Source organism: Ammodytes marinus (genome assembly GCF_949987685.1).
Source record: "Ammodytes marinus genome assembly, chromosome: 15".
Classification (NCBI taxonomy): Eukaryota; Metazoa; Chordata; class Actinopteri; order Uranoscopiformes; family Ammodytidae; genus Ammodytes; species Ammodytes marinus.
This window is the reverse complement of record NC_137219.1, coordinates 4526869-4544313: the sequence shown is the minus strand read 5'-3', so window position 1 is coordinate 4544313 and position 17445 is coordinate 4526869. Positions and strand designations below refer to the sequence as shown.

Here is a 17445-nt window from a genome sequence, read left to right as displayed (position 1 = left end):
ACTAGTGCTTTAAACCTTCAAAATGGAGTCCTGAAACTCACAGCAAGACACCGGGGCCTAATCCAGAGGACATTACATATGTGTCTCTGTGAGACAACCAGGCACCAGAACATTAGTTAATGTGTTATTCTACAAATGCATGCAAACCAAATTATGCAATTCATAAGACTGTTCATAAATATATGCGTTCTGCTTTACTATGATGGAAGAACTGGAAGAAGCAGTGTATATGGCATTGCTTACCTCTTTAAATAAACACATTTTGAACTCCATTTTGACAGTTTTTTTGGGGCTGCAGTTGCAATTTCTTTCACATAGAGACAGAAAGAGATGTGTGATGCATAGGAAAATATAAATAAAACCCCGTTACTCACACATGCAACATGCAAATTTAATGCAAACCACTCTTAAACACATCTATATACATTCAGAAATCGCATTACCTCACAGAACATGGTCGATAGTCAGTAATACTTTGTTTTAAAGTTATAAACCATAATGAATTTAACATGCTTTTGGAAGAATGTGTAGGCTGGTGGAGCAGAAACAACAGAAAGGAAGTATTTAGTGTTACATCAGTGAGAAACTGATCTTCTTTGTCTGAGTCACTTTCATGTGGGAGGCGATACATGAGGTATGCTACTAGGCTATGGTATGCATGTGATAGCAATGCCCTTTGCCAAAATGTCTCCCTGCCTTTTTCCCTCTCTATTCCTGTCTTCTTTCCCTTTATTTTTCTGTATCTATCTATCTATCTATCTATCTATCTATCTATCTATCTATCTATCTATCTATCTATCTATCTATCTATCTATCTATCTATCTATCTATCTATCTATCTATCTATCTATCTATCTATCTATCTATCTATATATCTGTCTATCTGTCTATCTGTCTATCTGTCTATCTGTCTATCTGTCTGTCTGTCTGTCTGTCTGTCTGTCTGTCTGTCTGTCTGTCTGTCTGTCTGTCTGTCTGTCTGTCTGTCTATCTATCTATCTATCTATCTATCTATCTAATAATCTTTTCCCCTTGTATGTGTGAAAGTGTTTATATAATTTAAAGTTTCTGCATTTTTGGAATTATACATGTTTGTGTTGATTTTTTAAATGATATGGTGTTGTGTACACACTTCTTTTATGTCTATAGGATAAACAGGCTTGCATGCAGCAGGCATATCTGTCCTTTTTGCCATTTATAGAGGCCAAATTAATCTTTCCTCGCGCATTTTATAATAAAAATAAGTGTCTTAAAAGCAAGGTGTGTTTATCAGTAAGAAATATGTGCGCATTCGTCGAGTATTTCATTCATAAATGTTTATGCAACAGTTGAGACTCTCTGAGAACAAAAGATATCTGAGAAGGAAGATGCGAAAAAGTTTAAAGGATTTTGTCATCACATCCTTCTTCTGCCACGCTCCATCCGGTGAGGGAACAACAGTGGCGTCTCGTCCAGCGCTTTGATTGGTCGAGGGAAAGTCACAACGACGCTGATTGGCTTAGAGATTGCCGCTTCGGAGCATCACTTTTGAACATAAATAGGACCAGCTTCAGGATCCATTTCTCAGAAAACCAGGGGCTGTCAGAGAGGGTGTACGCGGTGCTGCAACTCTCTGACAGGGACAAAAACTATGTGGCTTTAGCCCTGAACCTAAATTATACCCCATACGGAACTGAGGATACACTTCCAGTCGGTGTTTTGGGTTGTATATTTTGACATGTTATCTTAAATTATCGCTAGATGACTAGTTAGCTTCCTAGGTTAGCTTGAAGTCTCTCCGTATCCCGACATCTTACTCTGTTTTTTAAAAACGAAGTAATAACTTCAACCGGATTCTCTATATACATACAAATTGGACCCCGCGCTAAAGATGGAGTCGGTCGATGTGTTTGGCAGCCCTGTTAGTCCTGTGAGGCGCATCTTGAAAACTAGGCCCGACGGAATCCCCGGGCTCTCCTCGTTCACTATGCCCGAGATGAGCACAAAGAACGGGCACTGCATGGACCTCTTCTGCCCTGGACCCGCCACCGTGATGTCTCCTGTCACCACTTTGGCTCTGGACATGACCAATTTAGCTGTACTTGGAAGGTATTAATATAGTTGTTTGTATACGGTTTTGTGGTGTTCTATTTGTATGACCTATATACTGTAGGCCTATGGTATGACCTAGCTAGAGCTCCTGTTATGTTGTATTGCAAGCTATGCTATTGCTAAACTACATGTATTCAATTCCATCAGTGTTACATTGATTCTGCATTACTGTCCAATTCATTGATTTCTTTGTTCTTGTTCGTTTTCCCCACGCAGCCAGTGGGACACTCCGAAAAGGAGAAAGCGTGCACCCCTCGAGAAGGTTCCCTCCTTCGCCTCTGACGTCTCATCCGATGCTGGTGAGCCCCCGCCAAAGAAGGCTATTGTCTGTGCTAATTGAATGATGCCCGAGGGCCTGAATTTCGTACATATCTGCATCTCATTTCATACTACTCATTCCCCTCATCTTTACATGATGTAGTCATGTGATGAGGAGCATTGTCAATGGTTATAATTAAGTTCAACAACAATGATATTGACAATAACTCGATCAATATAAATTAATTTGCAATTATGTTAATTTGTCAAGCCAAAATGCCATTAGTACATGATTTTCAACTTCTCAATCAATAATATACACTTTTTTTTCTGTCTTATGTGATCTGTAACTCATGACCTATACTGTGACGCAAGCTACTTTAAAGGGTCATCTAAACCTTTTTAGGAAAGTGCGTATAGGATATTCCCACCCTTTTCTGACATCTAATCTGAACAATAATGATTGGTGTGATGAATATATAATCAGTACTTGCGGTCCCTTTTTTATTTGTATGCACAGTTGCACTCATGCATAACTCGTATATAGTGTAAAGTCAACACCCAATATACTATTAAACTTAGAAAATGTACCAAATCATTCACCAGCATCCGTTCTAATGTATTGCTATTCATTGGTTCTTGGTGCCAGTTCCACATCACTTACTCTTAACCACTTGATGCTTAAATTGACCCTTGACACCAATCTCTCCCCTCAGGCCTGGGCATGGATCTCCCCAGCCCCATGGACGCTCCAGAAATGGATGACACGTAAGTTGCACTGTGTGTCTGTATGTCCTTGTGTCTGTTCTAATCAATCAGATTGTGAGCTGTGCCCCTCTCTGCGTACCCCACTCACCCACCCCCACCCTGCACTCACCCACTCCCACCCTGCACTCACCCAAGCACTATACCTCATCTGTAGGATTATCTTTTCTACCGTTAGCTTTAAGATGCCAGCGTCGCTAATTTTTCTACTAAGAAGATTAGCTGATATGAGCAGGGGGAGCTTAACTTTCATTAAGTTATCAAGTGAAAAAAGACGTTGGAACGTAGAAACCGGCTTAATAGTTGCAGACTATTTGTAACATGAATGTAGTTTGGCTTTGTTATCTCGACCAGTTTGTCCGCATATCCTCTCCTTGCTAATCTTGGGTGGCCCTTTCTTTACTCTTCACTATTCCTAGTTAGGGCGAGTCACTCACTGCTACAGACATCTGCCCACGACTGATGTGCGAGTTCCTTTACAGCAGCATTTGGTGCTGAAGTAGAAAAAGACCCCCATTCACCTCCTTAACAGCTGCTGGGATGGTCGCTAAGGGTTTTTTGGGGGAGGATGTGCCCTAGTATTGGGTTCTAATAATGATGATAGCCACCCCCCTCTGGGGTTTGGCACACTCTTCCTATGCACTGTTATTTCAATAGGAGAAAAGGGGGGGTTGAGGTTTCTGTGCATCAGGGGCTATAGAAATGAGGGCAGCCCCAGAAAACAAGCGCCCTGCCCTGCCTCCTCCCGGGTTGCTTTGAATGGGACACGCTCTCTCCTCCTCAGACAAAGGGCTCTTGCAGAAAAGGGGTTGGCGGCGCTGGCTCCAGCAGGCATATGGTAGATTAGCTGATCTCTGCCACCCCCCCCCCCCCCCCCCTCACACACACACACTCACACTGACACACACACACACACTCACACTGACACACACACACACACACCTCCTCAGAGCTGCACTTTGAGCTCTCTCACTCATTTAGCATACAGGTGGGTTTTGCTCCAATGCAAAGACCACCTCTTGGCTTTACGCATTCACCCAACTTCCCCTAGTCCAACCGTTCCTCTGGCTTGCTCTATAGAACTCCAGCTTCTTTGGTCTTTGTAGTTAATGAGCACACAGTGTGCTTTGACTGGCAATGAAGGCCGTCTTAACCAAAGGCTTTATTATGAAGACACAATGCTTTCTGGTTAAAACCTATTTGGTTCATTGATAATCAGTTGATTCACAGAAAATGTTCTACAATTTTGATTACATTTTTTTTTTACTTTACTTGCTGCTATATTAAGGCACCTAATACATTATCTGTCATTTTTCCTGTTGCAGATTTGAAAGGGCCATTCAGCAGTCCCGCAGAGTTGTCAACGAGTAAGTAGTCAATCTATTCCATAACCTGAAGTCATTCTCTGGTGTTTGATTATTGCCTGTCCTTATTTGAACCTCATTTTACTCCTCAAACTCAAACGGCCTGTCTGCATGTTGATATCATTTGTATTGACAGAAATGTCTTTGTCTCCCTTCTATCAATTATAGGAAGATGCCCATTCGAAGGAACAACTCATTACCAGTAAGCACATTTTGTCATGTTTTTGTTTGTTTAGTATTGCATATATTTTAATTCAGCCTGTTGTAGTTATAACCTGGTTGTCAGGCGTCCATAAAGCACAACACTCAAGGAATTTGGTGTAATCGGATCATAACATACACGGGGGACAAGAGATTATTATTTATTTTTTTAGAACATTAACTTGCAATCAAAGCGACATCAAATTTGCAGTAACACATTTTGGATAACGAGATTATGTCTAGAGGGCAGTTTTTAGTGAGTTCAGAACCTCACCACATGGCAGATTGTTTTAGTCTCTGAGCATCTTCTGACCGGACCCCTCTTGTCTTCTCCTTCTCAGCTCCAGCTCCAGAGCTACAGTCCGTCTAATAAAGAACAAGACATGGATTCAAACCGCTACGGAATATTTGGTCAACAACCGTCGCAAATGTCCGCCTCTCAACGCGGCAACAAGGAGAACATTCCAGAGGTAAGAGAACGTTGTTAAATGGACTGTTGCTTCCAATGGAACTTTCTAATGCATAGAGAAAGATGGTCTGTTGCTATAGTGAAGGCATTGCATCATTTGGCTTACAATCTCTGGATTTTATCATGTCACCTAGTTGGTTAACATTAGAACAATATTAGTTTAAATTAAAATACAGGCCTGTTGCATTTCTTCAGTAAGTGTAAAGTTGGTTCAGAAAATTAATTCCTGCAGATGTGTTTTTAAAAACAAAACGGATTGGAAAAAAATGTTGTTGTGTATTGTTTCACTCTTCTTTTTTTTCAAATGAGATTCTTTTCTTTTTCAGGAGGGCTTTGAATTCAAGAAGCCAACCAAGCCGGTGTCACGTTGTCGCGTGCGCTCTTTCAACAGCGGTCGCTCGAAGGACGCGTTTGCCCACCGCCCCAGCTCGGCACCAGCCCTCATGGTATGTGACGTAAAAACATATGAAGAATCTGGAGCCATCTTTGCACATACAGTGTTAATACTGGTTCTAGAAAGATGTGAACTATGTTAAAGATGTTCACGATCGCTGTCTTTTTTTCCCCCTCCGTTCAGTTTTCCCCCACGCAGCAGCTGGACTTCTTTGACTCGCCCCCGTCCCCTAAAGACTACGAGGACGACGGCTTCCAGGAGGTTCTGGATGACAACATGGAGGTGAGAGGACAGCTGTGGAAAAGCATGTGTTCATTAAATGGATCAAATCATGATTTTTTTTTTTTAGCAGTGTATTTATTCTATTTTTTAAAATACATGGTTACTACAATTTGAGGCATTAGTGCACAGACGTACACATAACAAAGGAAAAAAGAAGATGTAAGGAAAAATCAATGATGATGAAATAAGTAAAATGACAATAAAAAATAAACTAATACTTTGAGTCACAAATTATTAAATGCAAATGAGTTACAAAATTATTCCAAAACTTTTTAGAGAATCTGAAATCACCTTGTTCTGGTATATTTCAGAAAATCAAAATTTTGACTAAAGATGCTCATGATTTCTCTGTACCATGTCTCACACAACCTCCTTGTCACCTACAGAACGACAATGGGATGCCGATGGGAATGGCCAGTTTGCTCACAGCCCCACTGGTGACCGACAGCCCCGGAGAAGACTCGGTAAGTTTGTCTTAATGGGATGAATTAATTACATGAGTAAAGCAGTGAGACTCGACTTGAAGACCAATAACAAGCATTTGCCTCCATTGTATAATTAGAAACGGTGGAAGTCTAGAGAGATGGGAAAAGTTCATGTGGGCAAACACAAGAAGCCTGTTTGACATTTCGTATCGCATTAATCTAGTTTCTAGAAGCTGAAATGTTTATGTTTGCCCTTTAAAAAAAAAAAAAAAAAAAGTCTTCAATGTTATCACAAGTCGTTACTGAAACAAAACATTCCTTATGGTTGACGAAGGTAGTATCATAATCAGGCTTGTCATCTTAAGCTTACAATAGACTGTTCATTGGAGTTAACATATATTTTCTCTCTCCTTTTTAGCCTGTGATTCGTTGCCGGCCCCGCAGCCTGTTCCGCTCCCCCTCCATGCCCAGCCCGGTGTCCCGTGCTGCGGTCAAACGTCCCGAGTGTCCCAGGGACGAGAACACTCCGATCAGGGTGAAGAGACGACGCAGTGTGGCAGGAACACATGCCACCACCCTGGAAATCTTCCCTGAATCTCCACGACTGGTGAGTCCTTACTGCCTGGTGCAACCATGAGCATTTGATCAAAGGGTTAAGGGCTGTTGCTCTCAACCTGTTGGGATGCTTTTGACATGCTGCAAGTGATCAGTTTCGACCAAAGCAGACACTTTTTTTTTTTTTTGTTGGGACAATTCTTCAGGGTGAAATTCAGTCTCCTCTGTTCATCTGTTCCCTCCTAAGTGGAAGTGTAGAATCGGCTCTGAAACCTCCTCTGAGGCTCACTGTCTAATGTCACCGGCTTTACAGAGCCATCTCAAATTGCCTCGTTAACTCTCTCTCCTCCGTCTCCCTGCAGAGCGGTTCACTGCTCCAGAGGTCCAAGTCCTTCTGTCAGACAGACATAGAGAAGCTGCTGGACGGAGAGGAAAGCAGCAACGAGCTCATTGGAGATTTCACCAAGGTAATGAAGACTGCTGCTGCTGCTGTGATTCTTACACTAATAGCTTAATTGTGTTAAATTACTAATCCAATGAATTTGTCTTTTTTAGACTTTTGTGCTGCCAACAGTGGAAGGCAAACATCAAGACCTCAAGTACATCACCCCAGAAATGGTGAGTAGACACTTTGCTGGTTTCACTGGCTACCTTATGTGACAAATGCCACAACTGGATTGTATGGCTGTAGTGTCTAATCAACATTGTCAACGTTTAAAATGCGCTCGTAGTGTAGTGGTAAGAGTGTCCCTCCATGCGTACATTTTTAAAGTCTTGCATACTTGCTACGTCATGGAGTAAGTCATTTTTATTTTTGGCTCCGGTCATTGTTCGGTTGAGTGGCTCTTTGGACTCTGAAAAAGGTAGTGGTATTTTAAGTTGTTAGTGGCAGCCATATTACTATTTTGTAATTTATCAGAAGAACTTGCCGTATTTTTTTTTTATACTAAATCCTATTATGTGTTTTCCTCAGATGGTGGCAGCTCTCTCCGGACACTTTAATCAGCTGGTGGAGCGAGTCATCGTCATCGACTGCCGATACCCCTACGAGTTTGAGGGAGGACACATCAAGGTGAGCCGGAAATTCCAAAAATGTTTGTGTTGTTAAGGGCATATTTAAAAAAAAAAAATCCAGTCACAACCAGTTTTAAGTGCTTTGTTTACACACTTTGCTTAGGCAGAATTATTTTTGGTGTGTTGTCAAGAAATATTTATATATATATTTTTTTTTGTGATTTTCCATGTCCACACAATCAATAATACATATCATACTTTTCATTTAGCCATCTGTAGATTTACATTTGTAGCCAATAACAAAGTATCACAGACTCGGTTAACAATACAGAAGCATGCAATGACACACTGGACATTAATACATACCTTTTTATATACATAAAAAGTCAAAAGCATTTGTCTGTCATGTATTAAATGGTTATTTCTGTCTCTGTCTCCCCCAGGGTGCTCTGAACCTGCACCAGGAGGAGCAGCTGGAGGATTTCCTGCTCAAGCGGCCGATCATCCCGACCACCGTGGACAAGCGCGTTGTCTTCGTGTTCCACTGCGAGTTCTCGTCGGAGCGCGGCCCCAGAATGTGTCGCTTCATCAGGGAGAGAGACCGCGCCATGAACGACTATCCCGTCCTCCACTACCCAGAGCTCTACATCCTCAAGGGCGGATACAAAGACTTCTTCCCCCATTTCCAGGTGAGCTTTGCTTCACCTTCCTCCTATAACGTACTTTGAATGCCAGGTCGAGGTTTAACAAAGGCCCTCAAATATGACGGATACATTCTATGCATACAGATACTTAGGCGCATAGTTCACTTTAACTGGGTCACTACGTCACTCACAGCTGCAGAGGCGGTGACTGACATCACGTGTCTGTGGCGTGTCTGCTGGGCTGGCTGATAACACTCTGAACGTGGCAGACATATTCTGCAGACTAGCTTTTTTCATCTCTAAATAGTTTGTTAGTTGTGATGTGAAATTAAATGAATGGAGTGTCTCAAACACATTGAATCATTTTCAAAACCTTTTTCCATAATGTTTATGATTCAATAACCGGTTACACTTGCACACCCCTACTGGAAACCACTTGACATCAAGTGTTTTATATAGAACAATCTGTAAAAGTAAAGATTGCAGCCTTGACACTAGTAGGCATACATCTTTTGTTGGATATTCACTGTCCACTGTTACATTGAGAACAGATGAACTATTGTCAAACGGGACATTTACGGCATTATTATTTAGTCATACATGTCGAGGTTAAATGAAACCCTTGATGTCTCTTCATTGCTTTAACCTGGTCTTGTTTTCTCTCCCCCTGCTCAGGCTCAATGTGAACCAGAGTCGTACCGGCCGATGCACCACGAGGACTTCAAGGAGGATCTGAGGAAGTTCCGTCTGAGGAGCCGCACCTGGGCCGGGGAGCGCAGCAAGAGAGACATGTACAGCCGGCTCAAGAAGCTGTGAACACCTCCATAGGCCATTGAAACTGCCTGTTTAAAACACACACTGCCTCTCCCCCCTGAACAGACTATACACACTCTATTCTGAGCCCGATGCCTCGCCCCACCACAGAGGAAAAAATGCCTTTTTTGGGAATAATCAACAAGACTTTGTTAAGTCTCAAATTGTTCATTTTAACTATAGCAAAGTTAGTTATTTATGCAAATTTTAAAGCGGGGAAAGACCGTGAAAGACGCTCGACTCTGAAGATGTCGCTGAGGTGATGTCATCGTTCCTTTTAATAACCACTTTGGACCTACTGCCTGTTTTTACCCTGTTTCTTTTTGTTTTTATAATGCTGGCGTTTGAAGCACAAATCGCTGCCACATTGCAATAATACAACCAAACCCCACACTGCCAAGTCTAACGTTTCATTCACCCTCCTCCCTGTGTATATTTTATTTTGTTTTGAATTTGTCATGTTTTTTATTTTTATTTAAGCACTTAATTTAAAATACCTTAAAAATGTTTTAGGTGCTTTTTTGATACTACTTTTTATATACTTTTTTTTTTTTTTTTGTATGAATTATTTTACCCCCCATTTATACACTGATTTTCTACAAAATATGCCTTTCTCTTGGCATCCCCAAATTACAAAAATGGATGTTTTAATGACAACTAAAAGTTAAAGGCTAGTGGAAAGCCTTTTTATGTTTTCTTCCTCCTTCTTTCCTGATCAGTTACAATACCACGGTAACTATTTTTATACTTGGTCAGAAAAAAACCAAAGCAAAACCAACTACCTGTTACCTTTTTTGCAGTTGAGATTTTTTTTCTAATGCTGCAGGTTCAGCAAGTGTGAGAGGATTTTTAGATCTAAGGAAAACATTATTCTTTTGTTTTGGCTTTTGGTTCTTAAACTTTGAGAGGGAGAGAAAATGTCTTCCCCTCTCTGTGGAAACAATGATGTCATGTGTTTATAATGATGAATGGGGTGGTTTGAATATTTTGGTCCAGGCTTGTGGTGGAGCTGCTGAAATAAAGAGCCCGATGTGTGTTCAAATTGCATCTAGAGTATCTTTATTTTTTTAGAGTTGATAGGTTTGTATGTTGTGTGCTGGGAATGTCTTCCTGGATAGAATTGTGTCAAGGCCAGGGGCAAGAAGTATATTTTCTTTTTTTTTTGGGGGGGGGGGATTTAAATGAAAAACTATGCAGTGTAAAACCAGTTGCCTGAAATTACTACATAGTGTATACTACAGTTAGTTTCTCAATCACTATATAGCACCCTAAATGATCCCCCACAGTGAAATAAATGGGGCCCATATCTTGCTGAAATTCTTACATTTTTAACCTTTTGCTGTAATTTATAAACTTCACCTGTCGGTAATGGCAACAAAGAGTAAATGTAATGTAAAGGCTCCCTTGATTAAACTGAGTGTTAAATTGTGAACATGGAAACAATCCTAAAGACCCTCTTTTAATTTAAAATAAGTGAAGGCAAACCCCTTTTTTATAACTGAGCAGAAATTCATTGTTAATGTTTGAATTTTGGTCAAACTAAATGCTTTTGGGGAAACTAATGTCGAGCGTTTTTCAAGATCTTTTTCGACTAGGATTGAAAAGATTTGGCAACTCTTTATTTGTAGCCAACTTTGCTCGGTTCATATTCCAGATTTAAAGTGCATCTAATCTCCATTCAAAAGTTAAAACCTTGCTAGCAGACGCTCTAATCTGTGTGAGTGGGTCAAAACAAAGTCAACTTTCCACCTGACCATCGGACTGTCACGTTTTTCCGTTGTTTGGTTTTCGCTTCACGTGTTTCAGACACAGGGCGCTATTTCTGCAGTTCCTGTTTTTCAAATCTCCCTCCTAAGCTGACCCAGGGAGGGGCCTCTCTGCTACAGCACGTGCCCACCCACACACACACTCACATGCTCTCATACGCACACACGCACACACACACATGCTCTCACACATTCCTACATGCAGAGGCAGTGGCCTTGTGGAGACGGGGCTTGGCACACAGGCGCTCCCATGACGTGTGTCGACATGAACTAAACAGTTCAGTTTACAGGAGGGAAAAAAAATCTGGGCCACATGTGCTGTAAACACGTGACTGAACTATCTGGCGGAGAGGTTACAAAAAGTTTCACTCCCTCCCTTCTGCCACTCCTCCAAAAGTTTGAAATCTGGCCGTTTCCCCGCGGCTTTGTGGCTTTGGGAGAAGAAGGGAGGGCGACTCTTTGGTTCCTGTGCTTGAGGTCTTAGAGACTTATTTACTACCAACAGCCTCAAGCTGAATGCTTTTTACACATTCTACGGCGTCTGTTTGGTCGTCTTGTGCAACTCAAACTCATTGAAACATAGTACCTAAAGCTATATAGTGTAACTTTTTCCATAAAGTCGAATGTCTGTTAGGCTACATTCAAGCCATCGCCAAATGAGTGGACATAAAGTTGATTAAGCTTTTCAGCTCTGTATTTCTCAGTATGGCAGTGTTTGGTGTCTCCCAAGACATTTTCCAGTTGATTCTACTGCTAAGAATAAACCTGGACGTACAGCAGAAGGAATCAAATCCATGCACTATTACCGAAGGCTTACCTCATGTAGATGCACCGACAGCGTTGTAATTATTCAGAATACCTTGTGGGGACAAGAGAAGTTACGCACTATAGCTTTAAATTATTTCCTAAACCCTAGATATAAGCAGGATTGTAACGCTTGAATCTAGATGGGAAGGACTGGGGAAGTGGGACAAATCTGCAAAACCACACATTAGAGTTTCAGAGATCTTTACATGCATTTGTGAATGGGTCTGTTCCATTCATAGTAAGCTACCAGTCTTTGTCTATGCCAGGCGAGTAATTGGCCAGTTGCTTGAGGTTGAAGAGGCCTCGCACCTTTACACCAGGCATACATAATGCAACTCTTTCAAGAGCCTTTTCAAGACCGGCTTGGGTTTGCACTTGTTTTTTTTCAACATAGATGAGTCCCGTCTTTGGCAGGTTCCCCTAACAACTGGGCCCAACCAATTAGGAGCTGCAAATCCAATAAAAAGAAGAAAGGGAACTTGAAACTCTTTTTCCAGAAGTGTGGCAGTGTCTGAGAGTTGCTTCTGTTCTGCTTCTTGTTTTGTTGTCTGTGTTGGCAGTTATGTACAGAAGCTTTCAAGAGTTTTCAGTTTAGGATCAGTATATTAAATTAAGTATTAAATATGTTTGTGCTAACCTCTGAAGCTGTTGCTGGTATGGCAGTGAGATCGTTCTGACTTGTTCCACTTAAAATGGTGAATGGTCTGTATATTCTCCAAAAATCCACTTAATAATTTGACTTATATAAATCCGTAGGTAATTTTATGACATGTCATCTAGGTTAAAAGTACACTCATTTGCCTTCTTGCTGAGAGTTGGAGAAGAAGATTGATGTCAGGCTTTTGTCTTTACGCTAAGTCAGCAGCTGCTTAGCTTATAGCTTTAAAAACTGGAATGTAGGGGACACCACTTGTTTTTGAATGGATTGAATAAACATATAATGTGTTAGTTACATTCAGAGCCGGCCCAAGCCTTCATGGGGCCCTAAGCGGAATATGATCAGGGGGCCCCTCTCCAATCGTAGCGCTGCCCAAATTATTGCCCATTGTTAAATGTTATCCCCACACCCAGTGTTTTCTGCTAGTGCATCCAATGTCCAGATGGTTGAAAATATTTGACAGCTGAGATCCCAACCCTCCTAGGGGGGTCCGGGGGTATGTCCCCCCGGGAGATTTTTTAAAAAGTTTTTAAAGTGAAATGCATGAATCTGGTGCACTTTGAGAGAAAAATTAACAGGCTAAATCTGAGAAATTTTGTGTGAACAAATAATTTGGAGACACTGGTTCGGAGGAATTAGAAGCTATCGAAGAAAGGCACATCGATTTTCCATAAAAATATTAATTTAAAATAAAATATTATGCAGGGTCCTCTGGGTTGGGCTTGGTGCTCTTTTTCTTTTATGGCACATATTTCCCTGTAATATAATGAATGGATTTAAATGCAGTGAGAGGAACGAAGCAGAAGAACTCTGTTGTCCAGCTTTCTTTTTTCCACAGACGAGGCTGAAATAGGCTATAGACTATACACAGTGCATGGGCAACTGAGGGCAGCCCCTTTTCCAAATGTTTTTAAATAAACTCAATACACACTGTGCATGGATGTGAACGTGACGTGATCAGTTAATTTCGGATTACCTCCCAGATGAACTGATTCAATTATTAGGCTATTCATTATCTAGACCAAAACATTGTATTGCTTTTTTGTATTATGACTTATATTTGCATAATATGATGTCAATATCAAACACACAAACTCAAAAAAAAAATTAAAACATTTTTTTGGTGGGGGCCCCCCTGGCGGTCTGGGGCCCCAAGCAACCGCTTAGTTCGCTTATGCCTCGGGCCGGCTCTGGTTATATTGTGCGTGCTAAACTAAGCTAAGCTAGATGCATGGCTGTTGGTTTTATTGCTTCATATTTACCAAACCCATTTTGACTTACTGATGCTTTGAACTAACAATAGCAACGTTCCAAGGCCTCAGGTGGACTGTTATGTTTGAAATAAATAAACCAGCTAAAAGAGTTCTCACAACTCCCACACATACAACCTGTGTCTGAGGAGTCAGGCACATAGGCTAAAAGGATCGTAACACTGGTGTAGATGGTTAGCTGCTTGTTACAAACCCATCTGTCTTCCAGTCAGTCAGAATCATTAGAGCAGCTGAGCCGACATCTCCAGCACCTCAGTGGCCCCCTGCAGAGTATAGCCCCACCCATCCCATCACCATCTCCTGTTCCTGTGTTCGTTCCTCTTTCATATACAGTCTCTGGTTCCTACCCCCCCACCCCAGGGTGTCTGCAAGAAGCTGCAGGGCCCATCAAAGGTGCTCCTGCCTGGGTGTCACCTATAGGGTTGCAAAGGGGTGGAAAGTTTCCGGTAAATTTTCGGAAACTTTCTGGAAACTTTCCACAGGAACTTTCGCTCGGGAATTTTGAGAATATTCAAAATTGGGAATTATAGGAATTGACTAAATGGCGGTCATTTAAATTTTTTTTTTTTTCATATCCAAACATAAATCTAAAACATTATGTTTTGTCACAGGCAGACATACATGCAAACTAATACAATAAAAAAACATCAAATTTGAACAGATTTATTTTTAAGTAGAACTTTATCAAGTTTTGATTATTTTATGAACAATCAATAATTTCACTGAACAACAAAAAGATGAATGTTGAGTAAAATATAACTCATCTGTCTGACGCAACCCATTCAATAAATTAAGTAAATGCCCCCCCATGTGATGGAGGAATGCAAAGTGCATGTAGGGGGTGTGGCCTCAGTATCCCTGCAGTTAGCAGTGCACTATGTGCAACTTGCCAAGTGTACTTGCATGAAATCTTGTTGTTTTAGTCAAGATTATGCAAACATATATTTTCCCCACCTTTATTTAAAATCGCTGTTTAAGCCCCTGTAAACCTGGTCTAGTAAAAAGCAATATCAGCAAGTTAAATGTTCATAAATATTATGAAACTTAGTTGAAAAAACTGCTTTTTACTGTCTAGAACGTTTGCCAGGACTAAAATAACACAGTTAGAAGGATTTAGTGCATTTGGGTTGCTTTAAATTCAGTAAATTCCTGTTAATTCCCATAAATTCCCGTTAATTCCCATGGAAAGTTTCCAACTTTGAACATTTTGCAACCCTGTTGGCTCTGACCTGGTGACATCAACGGCAAACTGTCAAAAACCTGCCTGTAAAAAACATGGTAACAACCTGGCAACACAGAGCACAACACCGTGGTCTCAAAGGGAAAGGGTGGGGGGTGGATGTGGTTTTTGTGAGGTGAGATCTAGTTTCAAATTAGATAAGAAAAACTGATGGTGTAAAGAGTATACCTGAAAACCTTGCTTGAGTAAGAGTAGATATCTTATAGGAGAAATGGCTGACATTTTTTCAGTGTCAGTGTTTTGTATGTATACCTACAATATTTGATATACTCTTCATGTGTTTCGTGTGCAAAAATCTTAATCTGTAAAGTAACTTTAAAATTAGACATAGCAGTTAAGACAATGGATGATCAATACAGATATACATCTCAGCACTAAAATTATTGGTTGTGAATGTGGTCAACACACTTTGTATTTATTTATTTTTAAAATCACTGGTGCTTTGCATTTTGTGTTCTGTTGTTTTACCTTTGTTAGTCTATTCTGTTTGTTATGTGATGCCCTGTTTTGTGCTGCGGGGTTCCGTCCTGTTGTTGTTGGCTAATTCTGGCATTTTTTAACCCATGTGTTTTATTAATTTGCACTGTCCCCTTTTTAAATAAACTGAACTGAATTGAATAGACCTCTGTTAGAAACGTAGGCCAAGTCTTCTTCAGTACAGATTATTCTACTCTTGCTCTTGCCTTTTGCTCGTCCCCTGTATGCTGAGATGATTTCACCATACATTAAGGAAGTTTTCTTTTTCCCCCTGCAAAGAATGCTGAGACTTGACAAAAACATATTTTTTGGTCGCCCAGCGGTTGTCGTCGTCTTTAGCTTCCTTTAATTCAAATTCTCCTGCCTCGCTGCTATTGGTCAATAGGTATATGTGGCTGATACATCCTGTTGTTGTTCTTATTCAGCTGTTTGTTTCATCACAGTGGTCTGTGACTCATAGTTCAAAAACACAGAAACATGTTTCAACCTTTATTGTGGTTTTCATGATACGAGTGGCTGCACATCGCAAATGCTTTTCATTCCAGAGTTGAAATTCTACATACAACTGTTGCAGTGAACATCCATAGTAATATCTTACAATTGTATCAGTGATGGTATCTGAAAAAGTTAATTTACCCAAATTTATATTTGTACTTGACTTATATATATCCACACACACTCACGCAAACACACACACACACACACACACACACACACACACACACACACACACACACACACACACACACACACACACACACACACACACACACACACACACACACACACACACACACACACACACACACACACACACACACACACACACACACACACAATACCCCTCCCCCTGCCCACATCCAAAGTGATTACTTTGTGATACAATATAGAAACTTTCAAAAAACAGGAAATGACCCACACAGAGGAAACGCCACCCTAAGTACTTCTTTTATTCCTATACTTCACTACATCTCAGATGCAAATATGATTCTTTTTAATCTCTTACATTTGACAACATACATTTACTTTTCATGTTACAATTCATAGTCCCCTTCCCCTTCCTCTTCGTGAAAACCATTTACCTCTGAAGATTTCTTTCACCCAAACGGATGGAATCTGGATTCATTTTCACAGTGAATATTCAAACTGATATGGCTAATTATTACCCACAGGTATCACTGTCATTCATTCCTTTATGAATGATTATGTAACGTCTGTAAACCGCTCAAGGCTAATATTTAGACACAGTAGTAGATTTTGCAGAACTGCTTTTCCACCACACCTTTATACATAAAAGGCTTCATATAACTAGGTTGAAAAGTAAGTTTTGGTTACCTGGAATTAGTCTAAATTAGTCAACATTGGCTTAAAATAGTAGTTTTACACATTTTGTAAAATTTGCCTTCTCATTCGTTTCTTGTAGAGAGTTAGATGAGAAGTTTGATGGCACTCTCATGTTTGTACGTTAAAAATTAAGCAACAGTCTGCAGATCTAGGACCAGTTTTACAGGCTTTGATGATAGCACTATTAAAAGGTCACCGGTGAGTATGATTCACTCTCTGGCTATTCATTCAATACATGATGAGAGATTTCACACAAAACCAAAAATGTGGCACTGTAGATGTTGAGGTATTTTCCTGCAAAACTTTGACGTGTTAGTGGCAGTCAATGAAAAGCCAAAGGATAAACGAAGTCATCCAGATGGACAACACAAAAACATTTTACAGTAATGGCAATTCATCCAAACGTTTCTAAGATATTTATGCCTGGATCAAAACCACTTCCATTTCTAAAGCCAATTAGCATTACATACACCAACACAAATCAAACCCGTATGCACTCATGTGTTGCTGCCTAAGGCCACACACACACACACACACACACACACACACACACACACACACACACACACACACACACACACACACACACACACACACACACACACAC

General features: G+C 40.6%; 1 protein-coding gene across 1 annotated transcript; it reads left to right on the top strand.

Annotated features, from left to right (window-relative positions):
• Positions 1-1586: 1586 nt before the first annotated feature.
• On the top strand, positions 1587-10283 carry cdc25b (cell division cycle 25B). Its single transcript, XM_080042099.1, has 15 exons — positions 1587-2088; positions 2308-2390; positions 3066-3117; positions 4440-4481; positions 4647-4680; positions 5021-5149; positions 5475-5594; positions 5726-5824; positions 6211-6288; positions 6668-6856; positions 7167-7271; positions 7360-7422; positions 7778-7876; positions 8262-8507; positions 9138-10283. The coding sequence occupies exons 1-15, from the start codon at positions 1871-1873 to the stop codon at positions 9276-9278; spliced, it is 1698 nt and encodes a 565-aa protein (XP_079898225.1). The 5' UTR covers positions 1587-1870; the 3' UTR covers positions 9279-10283.
• Positions 10284-17445: the final 7162 nt, after the last annotated feature.

What these genes read in the sequence shown, in the direction of transcription:
- cdc25b (XM_080042099.1), top strand. Translation starts at nt 1,871, where the DNA reads ATGGAGTCGGTCGATGTGTTTGGCAGCCCTGTTAGTCCTGTGAGGCGC. An exon ending in GCTCCAGAAATGGATGACAC is followed by an intron (nt 3,118 to 4,439) that starts GTAAGTTGCACT and finishes TTCCTGTTGCAG; the next exon opens with ATTTGAAAGGGCCATTCAGC. An exon ending in TTCTGGATGACAACATGGAG is followed by an intron (nt 5,825 to 6,210) that starts GTGAGAGGACAG and finishes TGTCACCTACAG; the next exon opens with AACGACAATGGGATGCCGAT.